General features: G+C 40.5%; 1 protein-coding gene across 4 annotated transcripts in view; it reads left to right on the forward strand.

The window, feature by feature from the left end:
- Positions 1-675: 675 nt before the first annotated feature.
- The window catches only part of atp2b1a (ATPase plasma membrane Ca2+ transporting 1a), a 37677-nt gene continuing 24777 nt past the window's right edge, over positions 676-13575 (forward strand). Inside the window, exons 1-2 of one of the 4 annotated variants that reach the window (XM_072672891.1) lie at positions 676-819; positions 11970-12428. In XM_072672891.1, the coding sequence (XP_072528992.1) occupies positions 12236-12428 (193 nt within the window). In that variant the 5' untranslated portion in view covers positions 676-819; positions 11970-12235. Of the gene's footprint in view, positions 820-2381; positions 2449-11969; positions 12429-13575 lie in introns of those variants that run through there. The other 3 variants (XM_072672889.1, XM_072672890.1, XM_072672892.1) reach the window with 3 other exon arrangements.

The following is a 13575-nucleotide window of genomic DNA, read 5'->3' on the forward strand; positions in this document are numbered from 1 at the left end:
TTTTTCCGTATCCAGCTGGATGCCATTATTTATTATTTATGCTGTTCATATGTTCATGTGTGTAGTGCATGTATTGTCCTTACATTCTTTCCATTATATCTATATATTTATAGGACATGTTGTATTACCAACATACTATGATTTGCTCAAACTGCAACTCCCCCCCCCTCCACCCCTTTACTGCCCCTCGTGTAGAGCCGTGCTGTGCGCTCGTCTCATGTCTGGTGTGTGACTCGGTTCTGCGGGACAGCACCATTGAATCAAGATAGAAAAACCTCTACGTCATGGAAACAATGACGTCAGGTTTAATTAGCCGCTGGGGAAGACTCGTCCCAGACTGTGGGCGGGATTTACAACAGCAGACCGCTGCTGATCTTGCAGGGTTTATCCGTGGGGAAGAGGCTGCCGAACGCGCAGTTCTGGACCCTTCACCTGAAAAAAACCCCACTGGAGTTCATTTAAAGAGAAAAACGGATATTAGCGTTGCTAGCGGGGTGAGGATAGTGAATGCTGGGCGATTAAAAAAAAAGTGGCTTGGAGAACGGTTGGTGACGTAACCGTTTCCAGCGGCGACTGATGTCTCAGTCGAGCCAATGAGGAAAGTCCATTTGCATCTTTGCCCCACCCACTCGACGCGAGTCACATGTCCCAAAGCGACGTTGGGGAGAGGGGCGGGGTTTCACCGCAGATTGGAGGAGGGAGGCAGGCAGGCAGTGGAGGGAGAGAGAGAGAGAGAGAGAGAGTAAGTGAGTGAGTGTGGGGAAGAGTGAGTCCCTGGGAGAGTGAGGGAGACCTCCGAGACGCCGTTTGCTGTGTGCGGTGAGTGTCATTTTCTCTTTTGTTTCAAATAAAGTCCTGTGCTGCTGCGGCGGTTTAATCAGCCGAACCGGCGAGTCGGCTCTTTCCTGTGGCCGCTAACCGTCCACCTCTCGTCCCCCCCCCCCTCTACAGACCCGTTCGCCTTCTTTAACGTTAGCTAGCCAAATTGGCTAGCTCGCTTACTACCGCTAGCTGGTGGATAATGAAGGAGCGATGAGACGGTCAGAATGACTAGTCGGTCTGAACGGGCTGAGGGTGAAAGACTAGCTACCGTTGGTGTTCGGTCACCCCTTAAGGTAGCTATCAGAGTGCGGTGAGGGTCGTTGCCGTTGGCCGTTGGAAAGTTGGTCGTTTCAAACGGGAAGGAATAACCCGAATGTGTTGGGGCGCTCGCGCGGTGGCTCGGAGCGCTTCACGGATAAGGTGGAAGATGAATGGTCCGCTTGGAGAAAGAGCCCGTCCCTTCACTATCGACGTGGAGGCACAGCCGACTAACCAACACTACTAACACTGTCCCTGCAGACGGACACATGTATGGTTATCTTAACCACGGCAGGCTGCTTCCGACCAGTGGAAAGTGTAGGTAATATAACTGATAGTTAGCTAACGTTAACGTTAGAGAGAACGTTAGTCAGTTAGGATAGCTAGCTAGCTGAAAATCTCCGAAAGTGGAGAAGCGGACTTGTGCGCGTTGTGCACGAGAACAAGACCTGTCATTTTGACTCGAGGGAAGAGCGGTAACCTAGCTATAGCTAGCCAGCCAGAATGCAACTCCTGCTCGCAAGCCATATGCATGGTTAGGTTACAGTCCCCGCGGTAAGGTTATGGTGGGTAAATGAGTTCATTTAGGAGGTCTCATCACTGCTCAAGTTAGTTGGCTGGCTAGTGTTAAAAATACCAAGCAATGAAGGTTTAGCAAGCTAGCCCCTTGCCTGAAATTAACTGTCTATCCGCTGTCCCCTCAGGCTCTTGTGTCGTTGGGCGTTCAAGCCGCTGAAAGCCCCTTTGTCGATGTGCGTTGTGAATGCGCTGTTACCCAACCTGTGTTGTAGCATTAACACGATATTTAGCCAGCTAGCTAATAGCTATGCGTGCGTGCATGTAGTTCGGGATCACTATCTGTGAAAGAAAAAATCGATAGCTACAATAGCCGCCGTTTCGTATCCTTGCCTATAGTGACATTTCCTTGCGTGGTCATACCAGGCTAAAGCAAGATAGCGTTGACGCTCGGTGTGTGTGTGTATGTGTCTCACACACACACACACACACACACACACACACACACAGTCTAGCGAAAACTACGCTAATTCTCTGTGAATTTCTGTGGGGATTTGAAACGTAAACGTTTCCAAGTTCCTTTATTTAGAGGGGCGCTGACTGTGCATATAGGGGATTGGCACAGTGGGATAACGACGTGCCCTGTGCGTAACTACCACATGAAATCGTGGTAGTTCGGTAGGAGATAAGACCTCGTGCAGCCCTGCCGAGTGTTGTGCAGAAAGTCTGCATGCAGGTTAGCTATGTTAAAGATAACGCGCCGGTGCTCGCTCCGTTCTTTGCCCTGTTGCACGGATTGTACAAGCTTTGCAAACAGTTTTACGGTTTTGACAGCACAGAAATGTGACCTTGGTGAGTTGTGATGTTTTTAGCCACCTTTTGTGTATTTGTGCACACACACACGCACACGCGCTCAGGTATAATGTGTAATGTGTGTATAAAACGGGGCACTAATTGAAATCATGAATTGATCATTGTTGTTGCTATCTGTCCACATCACGACTAAACTATGCCTTGTATACACACCCGCTTAGGTGACATTATTGATTACTGGAGTAACTGTCTGTAATCTGTCTAATAATTATACACTGATGTTGCTGGCTGGTTTGAACAGGTATACCTGTTATTACAGTTATCTCTATATTAAATATATATATTTGGGTTTGGGAGAGACATTTCCTCTATTCTCATATGCTGGTGCTACACTAGTACCCCGGATTTGACTCGACTCCTTGAAGGTTTGGATTGGTGCATCACTCGAATTGCTGCATGTCTGCAAGAATAGATCTGTAGGTGCTGCAGGTCTCAAAGACAGGAGTTTGACACACCTGGGTGAAATACTTTGAGCACAGTCAGCTTGGCGAAATAAGTAATGCATTAGATATCTCTTGCTATTCTGTTTTGGTTTTAGTGGTTGGTTTTAATAGGAGTTAGCCTGATTGGCAGATTGATTACATTGCAGAGGGAAAAGAAGTCTAAATTTAATAGGACTGACCCCTGAAAGTCAACGAGTCGAATCATCTGTTGGAGAGCCCTACATTACAATAACAGGACAAAATGAATAGAAGCTTACGTAAATGCACAGTGGTACCATTTCAGTGTAATTTTAATATATTTTGTTATTACAACACTAGCTGGCATGCTTGCTAAAGAAATTCACATGACAACATGCACTAGTGGTTAACTAATGAGAGAAGCTGAAACTTCAGTGATAAGTGGTTAACTAGGCTAGCTATAGCCATAGGTCTAAACAGGATGGTGACATTTAAAACTTTCGACGAACAACCTTAGTAAAGTTAATGCAAGAAAATGCTTGTCATTACCTTTTATTTACAAGGCTAATTTAAAAGTGAGTATATTAGTCTATAAGAGCATGGTTTAAACAGAAATAAATGTGCCTGTCTCATTATTCCAACAAATCCATATTATATGCCACATTTCAAATCTTGCAATGAAAGCTGTCTTTTATTGATTGTTAAATGCTCAATATGTTCCTTTGACTATGGTAATGTAGTTGAAATCATCATTGGATCTCCAATGCCAATGGATTTTCTGATTGCCAGATAATCGAATATTCGTATTGAACAGCCAAATCCGCTTTGACTGTTAAATTTGTGAGTTGGGTACAGCCTCAAAATTAGATTTTATGCCCAACCATCACTGTCTGTGTAATGATTCACTCGACTATAAAATACACTACCCTTTGACTGTCATGATATGACGATATCATGATAATCAAGGCCTTTGGACTACTGCTATGTATGCACATAGGAATGGTGCTTCTAATTGTAGTAAATAATTTGCTGTCAGGACTACTATAGATATCGACAATTTTTGGACAAGTCATATTAAGTATATTACACATATTTTGTGTTGTTTTTTTCCCTTTGACCTGAATGTTTGAGTGGAAGAATTGAGCAGAGTACGTCACAGCCTAATTAGTCTGCTTAACCTTTTCTGACATATCCTAAGCTTGACCGCTATAGCATTTCAGCTGATATTTAAATGGAAATGACCCCTTGTCTTTATCTCAACTATTTGTTTCACAGTAATAAATAAGTACAGCAAAAAGAAAAGTCATGCATGTGGATTCATAAAATAAAACAAAGATGAATTTGTGTATTTATAAGGTTGTCCTCACATAGCCTTAACTATTTGTTCACTGTTGCTAATTCATGAGAGATCAGGACCAGCGGTAGGAAAATGATATAAACACATTTGAAAATGATATAAACACAACCTTCATGACTGCCTTTCAGCTTTCATCATTTGAGCCCCAAGGGTGGATGCACTTGTGTTAAATATATGAAATGGCTTAATTCTGTCTAATTTTGACTGGTTTAAATGAATAATTAATAAGTTAAACCAATTAAAAATAGACAGTACTCGCTCTTGCTGAACGATTCCGCACAGTGTCATCCTTTTGTTTTTCTCTTTTCAACAAAGGTCATAAGGTTTATGTTGTTATGTAATCCCTACTGTAATGATGCTTTCTGAATTTAATGTTACAGGATGCATTCAGCCAGTGAGCAGTAAGATTCAGTATGACCTGTATTATAACTGTCATTAAATTAATTGTGTATGTCATATGATTAATTAGGGATGGCCAATTTAAGCCCACTTATGTTGTTAATTTGACAAGCTGTGTTGCTTTTTTAAAGCAATAGCCATAGATATAATTAAAAGATTCTCATTTTAGTTTTTTATACATTTGTTGATACATTTTTTTTAAAGATAAAGTGATATAATAAACTATGCAAAAGGCTTAGTGTTACATGAAGCAAGGCTCTGTCTTTATTTAATGAATAAATAATGAAAGTCTACTGTTTGGGAGCACATTTAATTACATTTCCGGAAAGCAATAGGTGTATGTATATCATTGTTTGAAACACCCATTCTGTCCATTAGATTCAAGAAGCATTCAAACCATTTTACAGACTGGCTTGTTTATTATTCCTTAAAGCCATGTTATGTAGCAATTTAACCTTAAAATACCAGCTTCAAAATAATGTTTGGACACTGATTTGTAATAGGGAGAATGGTGTCTGACTCAGAACATTTCGCCTTCACAAAACCTCGTGAAAACTGTGTAACCCTAGTCATATCTTCAAAATCCTGAAATATTACTTTACCCTGCCAGTGGATTCTTTCGTTTCCTCTAATGAACAAATACAGCTGTCCATGAGGTGGAGCTCAAAGCACAATTTGTATTTACAACAGTGATGTAAAAGTGCAAATGTTAAGGGTCGACTACAGTGTAGCTCCAGTATGACTAAAAGCATTACCAATACATAAGGTAGCTGAATGCAATTATTAGCATCACTGTCCTTAACTTGATTTAAGTTGCACCTATTGCTGAGACAGATGTGCAAATGCACACATGTACAGCTTGTCTAGTCTCTGTAGAGAAGTACTGCCAACAGAATAGGACTCTCTGGAGCAGATGAACATGAACCTATTGGCACTTTGCCAAGGCGTGGGCTAGAGGAGTATACAGCCTCCCAGCATTAAGTTGTGGAGCAGTGGAACTGGGTTCTCTGGAATGATGGTGCTCCATCCAATACATTTGGGAGGGAGGTGATCCATCCAATATTCCGACCTCACTAACGCTGTTGTTGCTGACTGCAAACATGAGATGCGTTCGAATGCTTTAAAATTTAGTAGAAAGTCTTCCTTGGACAGTTACTCCAGCAAAAGCAGGATAAACTCTTAATGCCAGAAGAAGAAACAATGAATGAGCAGGTGTACCTTCTGGTCAGGTCATTTACAGTTACACAACACAGGACTTAATGTAGTTGTATGTTCGTAGTTTAAGAACCATTGAAAAATGCCCTTGCATTCAAAGCAACAACTTTCCTGCTCATCAAACATCATTTCTTTTGCGCTTAATGCTTTTTATTGTTAGGGGTTGTGCTTTTGTATGGTCATGGCCCATTCTAATAAGAAACATCTATACAATCACCATTGCAGGTGCGAAACCAGTTGCATGTGAAAATAAATAGCACTGCAGATTCCCACCATAGTAGAATAACATATTACAGGTTTTACTATTAAACCTGAGATACAACTAATTAATCAATTTATTTGTTTTTTATCTAGGACTGGGGAATCCACTGAAGAACACTGAACTCCTTTTCATGCTTGTAAAACTAGTTTTAGACAACAACTTTTTTATGGACTTTATTGTGGTCCGCAACAATGTGCACAGTCTGTGGCATTCAAGCGATATTTGAGTTCCTTGTCCCAATGAACATTTCTTGCATCATAACACCACACACCTCCACCAGCCTGGACTGGTCAATGAATTCATGCTGTTCGCACGAAATTCTAACGCTACCATCTGTGTGCCTCAGCAGAAATCAAGATTCATCAGACCAGGGAACGGTTTTCCATTGTTCAGCGGCCCAGTTTCTATGCCGACTGCATAGCTTAGCTTTGTTTTTGGTCTTCTGCTGTTGTAGACCATCCACCTCAAGGTTTGACATATTCTGCATTCCGAGATGCAGTTGTGCTGAGTGGTAGTTTAGTTACTGTAGTCTTTCTGACAGCTCAACCCAATCATGGCACATTTAAAATCACAGAGATACGTTTTTCCTATTCAGATTGATTGGGGTGAATATTACCTGAAGCTGCTGAAATGTGTCTGTATGATTTTTGTTCATTGCACATCCGCCACACTTTTGCATAATCCTTGCATATGGTATTATGGAAACCTATGTTCTGCCTTATTTGACGGCTTTTTAATTGTAGTGATGTTTACTCACAACAGTGCTGAGTGTCATTGCAAGCTCGAGTCATTCATGGTTCTTAAGGGCAAAACAAGTTTTACTCATGACTACTTATTTAAGTAAAGTTATATTGTAGAATGTAGAATCACTGATACTTTGCTGTTCACCAGTCTTTGTGCTGTTGTATTTTGCCAAATTTGCTGATCTATAAAACTAGAACTAATCAAGGTTAACAAAACAGGTACAGCACATTTGCTACAAAAGGTTGTTGATTTGCTTGCTGGTTATCCTTGATGACACAACAGTCATCTTTTGTGAAAGAGATCACTTTAAGCCTGTTCACACTGGGTATACACTGAAAACTGCAAAAAGAAACACATTGTGACATTTTCACATCCAATTTGGGACACTTTCATTTGAAATGTTTTACATATTGGATATGTGTTAATGTGTGTACAATTCAGCTTTCATCTTGAATGACAGTATAATCAGAATGCCTATTACTATGGTTACGCTTGTGTATATTTCATTTTGGAGAACAAGTGAGACAAGCATCATGACCTGCTCTGGCCGTTAAAAAAAAGTTAAGGTCAACTATCTAACAAGCAGATCAGAATTGAGTAGGAATTTTATAGGCTTTTAGTGTGAAGTGAATGCATGCTAGCACTTTTTGTGTATCAACAACATGTGATTATTAGCTTACCAGTAGTACTAAAATATCCACATATTAGCTACCTGACACCTCAAATCACATGTTTAGAGAGTAAAGCCTCATGTCTGAGAGCAGACAAGTCGAGAGAATGTCTTAGAAGTGTGTTTGACTGTTTTCAGGCATGTTTAGTAGACTTGCTCTCCTTTTGAATTGAATTGAATAATTGAATAAACTATGCTGAGCTTGTTTTGTATTTTACCGCACATGGACTGAAGAACTCATTTGGCCATGAACTAGATGAGGGATGGACAATTCTGCTACTGGAGGTCTGGATTCTTGCACAGTTTTGTGCTTTTCCTGCTGGTTGAAAAGATCTGAATCTCTGGTCTCCGGTGCCCACCCCTGTACTACAGAAAAACAGAAAATTTGACATATCAGACGCATCATAATTAAAAAAAAAAAAAAAACTTTCTCATGTTTAGCTGGGCAATGTGACAATTTTATCGTATTGTGGTTTTTTATGAAATACGCTTTTATGAGCGTATTGTGGATATGTTTCATTACAAAGAAAAAGTGTAATCAGTCTTATTTTATTTAATGGAGAGAAGCATATTTTGAATAAAAATCACAACTCTCAGTATGGGATAGAGTATTTGGATAGTAATAAAATTTTGCCATATCACCCAGCTCTATCCTCATGTTGGGATATCGTGGATTTTATACAGTATTACCGTTATACCGCCCAACCCTAGCAGACGATAAACTCTGTACTGTTTCTTTAGACTGTGCAATGACCTACTTTCTTGTCTGATTTACTTGTGCATGCACGCACTGTGTAAAAACGAACAAAAACTGATAGTCATCTCTGTATAGATGCACATATGGCTGTGAATATTTGTGGATATATTGTCATATCGATATTTGAAAGACAGACGTGTTCTGTTTGTGTGCTTTTTTTCCAGACCTGTGTGCTGTTTGTCCAGATGAGCTGACATTTATGAGGAAGTTATTTTTGTCTCTCCACACAGAGCATTACCTCCTTGTGACTTCCTGCATGTGTGAAATTTGGACAGAGAAAGTAACAAGGAAATTGCGATGGGTTTTAACTCTTAATGCGGCAGATCAAGGGGTAATCTTTTACTGCACTGTACTGTAAGTAGAGCAGCAATGAATGTTTACCAAGATTGTCACTTCTCAGACATTTGTGGGTCCAGCACAACGTTTTGTGTATAAAAGTTACATTAGCATTGCAGAAGTTGGGTTCTGTGGTAGAAAAGAAGCTAATGGGTACCTATGTACAGCATGTGTTCTAATTCACATGTTCTTGCAGTTTTAGTGACATTCTAGAGACAGCAGGGGTGTTTCTTCCCAGACTAAATATCATCTTAAATTAATATTATTTATAATAAATGAATGCTACAGAAGATGAGTGTCTGGATTAGTAAATTCTTAATTATTTTCCAGTTGAAGATGAGAAGGAAATTTCTTCATGAAAGTTAGATTTTGTTCCTTAGCTTACTTATTGTACTTGGTCTTGACACAAATGTCAAAAGGCTAAAATACTTCGCTTAATAACCGAATTCCTTAGTGTTTATTGGGTAATCTTTAAAACCACAGTGTCTTGCAGAATGACAAACTTGAAGATCTAACAGCGAAAGTACCCTTAAAACGCCAAACTCTACAGCCTGATCGAATCAGGCACCTCTGCTTTAGGTTATACCTATTACATACGAATGGCCTGACCCACTTCAGCTGTGGCCAGGGTGGGGGGATGGAGAAGGGGCAGTCTGGGGGCTTCTAAAAATACATCATTGCCTGCGGCTCCAGTGTAGAGGGATCCCTGGAATTGGTGTCCTTGACTCACATGCATAATATTGGCACATACAGTGGGGGGTCCAATTACCAGCCTAGACCATTAGGGTTTTCCTGGTTTTCTTGGACTAGTGCTTTTGAATCTTAAGCATAACCCCTTATTAATGGCTCATTTAAAAAGATTAAAACTGACAGTGAGTCTTAAGAGCGATTTCCAAGTCTAGGAAGTACATATGTGCAATTGCACACATCACATCTCTTTCATCCACTGAGCAGTTATGCACTTCAGATTATTTTTGCCTTACTTATCACACTTCAGGCAACAAGTCCAGATCTGCCTTGTAGCCCAGTAGAGCAAGGGTTTGGAAGCTTGAGTCTGCCATTGCTCACCCATTCCATCCCAGCTGTTAGTTTGGCTATCCAGTCACAATGATTTTCCACTGTTGTGACACGTGACCTGCTCTGCAACCCTAAACTGTCACTGTGCAACAAATGTTGGCACTTCGATCATCTTGGTCAAACACTCTCAATGATGATGCCTGGAAGCATGACAGTTGTGTAATGGGGGAATGGTAGTCTGTAGGAGCTCTCTCACTTAAGCACTTTTGTTTACCGTAGTTCTGTGTGTATTTTGTTTGTTTTGGTTTGCTTCTTTTTATGTGAACTAGACAGTCTTGACTGAGTCTAGACTGAGAAATAGTCCAACTTAAAGTTAAGTTAAAAACTCTCCACACCTTAGCTATTTGAATGTATTATCATCATAAAAGCACACACATCATGTGTGCAAGTCTTGTCTTATGTAATGGTTTGATGATTACTTCAGCAGCTAGCTGCTTACTTGTAAGCCAAGTTGGGGTGCACAAAACATCCTATCCCAAACATTGAAATTCCTTGTCAAACTCATTTATCCAAGTGAAATGACATTTTTGTCAGGATGGGCCCTTGGTTATGTTCATTCAGAGTTTTGTGACACTTTCAGGAAGTTGTAAAGGCTAATTGGCTTAGCTGCCTGCGCTGATGTAGAGGTCTTGAGTATATTATTTGCTGTTCCTGACTATTGCATATTTACCCCAATTCTGAACATTTTTAATAACCATTTTTTATAAACTTCACAGAACATTGTGAAGCAAGGTGTGGAGCACTGTGTAGCTCAAAGTGGAAACCAAACCGAAAACGGTTACTTATATAATGCTTAAAACTTGCTATTGGCTTACAGCTTAAAGTTTCCTGGTGGAACTTGCTACAATGTATTCTTTGTACAACTGCATGCACCAAACCCTAACAGACATAGAGACAGTTCTGGACAAATGTATGCATTGTTGCATCCCTACTGTCCAGAGTATCCAGTGTTCTGCACAGTTAAACCTGACAGTCTGTGTACAGAGTAACAGTTGAATGTGCCTAACTGTTGATTATCTAAATTGATATGTTGGATTTGAGACACTCCTCTGAGTGAGAGGAGTTAAGAGAAGCAGAGACATTGAATCTCCCCAGTGCCTCAGATTGGCTAATTAGATTTAACAGACAGCTTTCCTGAGCAAATCATTAGATGAAAACAATCAGCCAGTGAACTGGTACATCAGAAAGTGGATAGAGGGAGCACCGAAGGTCAAATGGAGTTTTTCATGCAATTTTATTGTGTGTGGAAAGTTAAATCTGTGAGCTATTAGTGGTGCGGGTTTATGGTTTTTGGAGAATGCATGCTCCTTAAAAGATGCTCAGTTAAGATGCATCAAAGTGAAGCATTTTTGAACTGGTTATGCTGATGTGTCTAAAAATCGACAGCAATGGAGATTAAATGGGGTGGAGATTGGAGATTAAATGGGGTGAATCAGAATTGTGTCTGATATTGGTGCTCCCCCCAATTTATTGGTTGCTAATAAGAACTTGCATTCTGGACTATTTGAACATTAGAAGTTAACAGATAGAAAGTTAGAAAAGAATGGGGGGGGATGGTGAACTTGTGTCAAGAGGCTAAAACTTGCATTTTATGTTTTTACTTAATGTATTTTAATTTATTTAGGTTTGTGGTCAATCCTACAGTGCCCTGCAGTTTGCCCTTATTTTTGTTTTGTCTGTTTAATTATTATTAATATTATTAATTAAATATTGTAATAATAATATCAAATATTGATTTGCTGTTGCCGCTCTACTTGAGTCCTGGAATCACAGTATGTTTACTATTTCACTGTGGTAGGACTTCTGAAAATGAAAATGATTTCAAGACAAGGCAGTGTTAATCCTCAGCACAGTGAATATTTTTTTGTTAGTGTTGTTGGATGTAGTGTAACACTGGCGTGTTTTAATACCAAAGGCTACAAATACGACTTATGATTTATTTTCTTACTTAGTTGCTTACATACTTGTGTACATGGAGCTATCCATGGCACAGTAGTTTGGAAATACTGTTCTGCATGGCAGACTTGTTCCCACGCTGCTCCTCAAATAAATGCTGATCTATTTACCCTGCAAAAGCGCGTAGTGTGTCATGTTGAATCTTAGCCAGTGACCTGGGGATCCTACTTTCTATTTTTAGGTCTAATGGAATCTTGCTGAACTTCAGGTGTCCTGTGTTTAATTTCATAACACTGTGTGGTTCTGCACATTGTCCATTTTTAATGGTTTATTTTTGTGATTAACCTTTAGATTTTTCTCTCTCTTTCTCTCTTCTCTCTCCCCAGCTCCCAGATCTGTATGGCCAGTGTTCAGTGGATCTGTGAGACGCTTGTCAGCATGAACGATGAAGCTTGTACTGTAAGCTGAGGGAAATGGCTTTTGAATTGTCCAAGTCCTGCCACCTACAGTTGGTCCTCCTCCTCCTCCTTCTCCTCCTCTGAAGGACGTCAGCTGTTTATGGGAACTACTGGCTTTGCTCTCCTGAGGATTTAGCTCTCCTTTTGGGACGCCATTTTTCCATCGTCACAGAAGTGCTGTGCAACTGGGCGACATGGCTAACAACTCATACAGTGGGGTGAAGAACTCCGTGGCAGAGCCCAATCATGATGGAGAATTCGGCTGCTCGCTCAAGGAGCTGCGTGGTCTCATGGAACTGAGAGGAACTGAGGGAATAAACAAAATCCAGGAATCTTACGGGGATGTTAATGGACTCTGCAGCCGATTAAAAACATCGCCTATAGATGGTATATATGCCTCTTCTGCATTTGTATTAGTTTCTCACTGAGTAAGCTTAACACAGGCAGACCTGGACGTAGCATGTGTGGCTGTGAGGGCCTCAAGTGACCTCATTCTGAAAAGGAGCAGAACCCTTGCATTACATCTAGAGAAGTGATGGGTCTGTCAAACAAAAACTAATTCAAATATTTGATGAATTCACAAAACAAAATCCTAAATTGTTTTTAAGATTTTAAAGTTAACGTTTCTGCAGCTCCCTGAATATTGCAAAAATCTGACCGCTCTTTAGCCTGAACAAGGCAATATACTTAAAGTGAGTTATCGTAAAAGGCAGAATACATTCTGAGAAGATATCTGCTTTAAGTGGCTGACTTTTTGTCTGACCAGCCAACACTCCAACACTCCCCCTTTGTAGTACTGGACTCTGCAGCCAACCACATTGGGAGTGTAACAGTACAGGAGTCACAATTATGTGAATACATGGCACACATAGCTAAGGTAGCTAGGTATGCACAAAGATTGATGAACGTTATGCAGAACCAAAGTCCACAACTGCGAGTTTCACACAGAAACCGGTTCATTGCACTGCCACATGCTTGAACCGTGCCATTGTTTATGAAAGAATAATATATTGTGTAAAAGTGGATATTGAGGGGTGGGGGTGTGGGCGTAAGCTGTAAGCCATTAGTAACATGCTATGCTAAGGTTATCTACAACATTGCCTTTTTGTCCTGCTGTGCCAAAATCATACCAAACACTGAGGTCCGAATCGTGGTGTGTACCAAACCGTGACATTTGTGTACCATTACGCCCCTAAACCACACCAGTTACAAGCTGTTTTTGCTGCACTTTGCGTGCACACGCTTTCATTCATGCAGAAAGTCTCTGGTGATGACACAATGGGATGGGGTGGAAGATTTTATGGAAAAGTCATTCTCTAAAATGTAGGCTGCTGTGCCTTTTTTCCACCTACGACTTCACGATTTACAGATTGTGAACCATGGGTTTATAACAGTGTGAGCTTTGGAAATGTTTGTTCGCTGAGCACCCACTTTTTGTAAGGCATCACCGAGGCACAATGTATGTTGTGAATACCTGCGGAAGAAACAATACCAGTGAGGTCCACGTTATTTTAGAATGTAGAATCTCTCTCTC

This window comes from Salminus brasiliensis, chromosome 2, assembly GCF_030463535.1.
Source record: "Salminus brasiliensis chromosome 2, fSalBra1.hap2, whole genome shotgun sequence".
NCBI classification, from domain to species: Eukaryota; Metazoa; Chordata; class Actinopteri; order Characiformes; family Bryconidae; genus Salminus; species Salminus brasiliensis.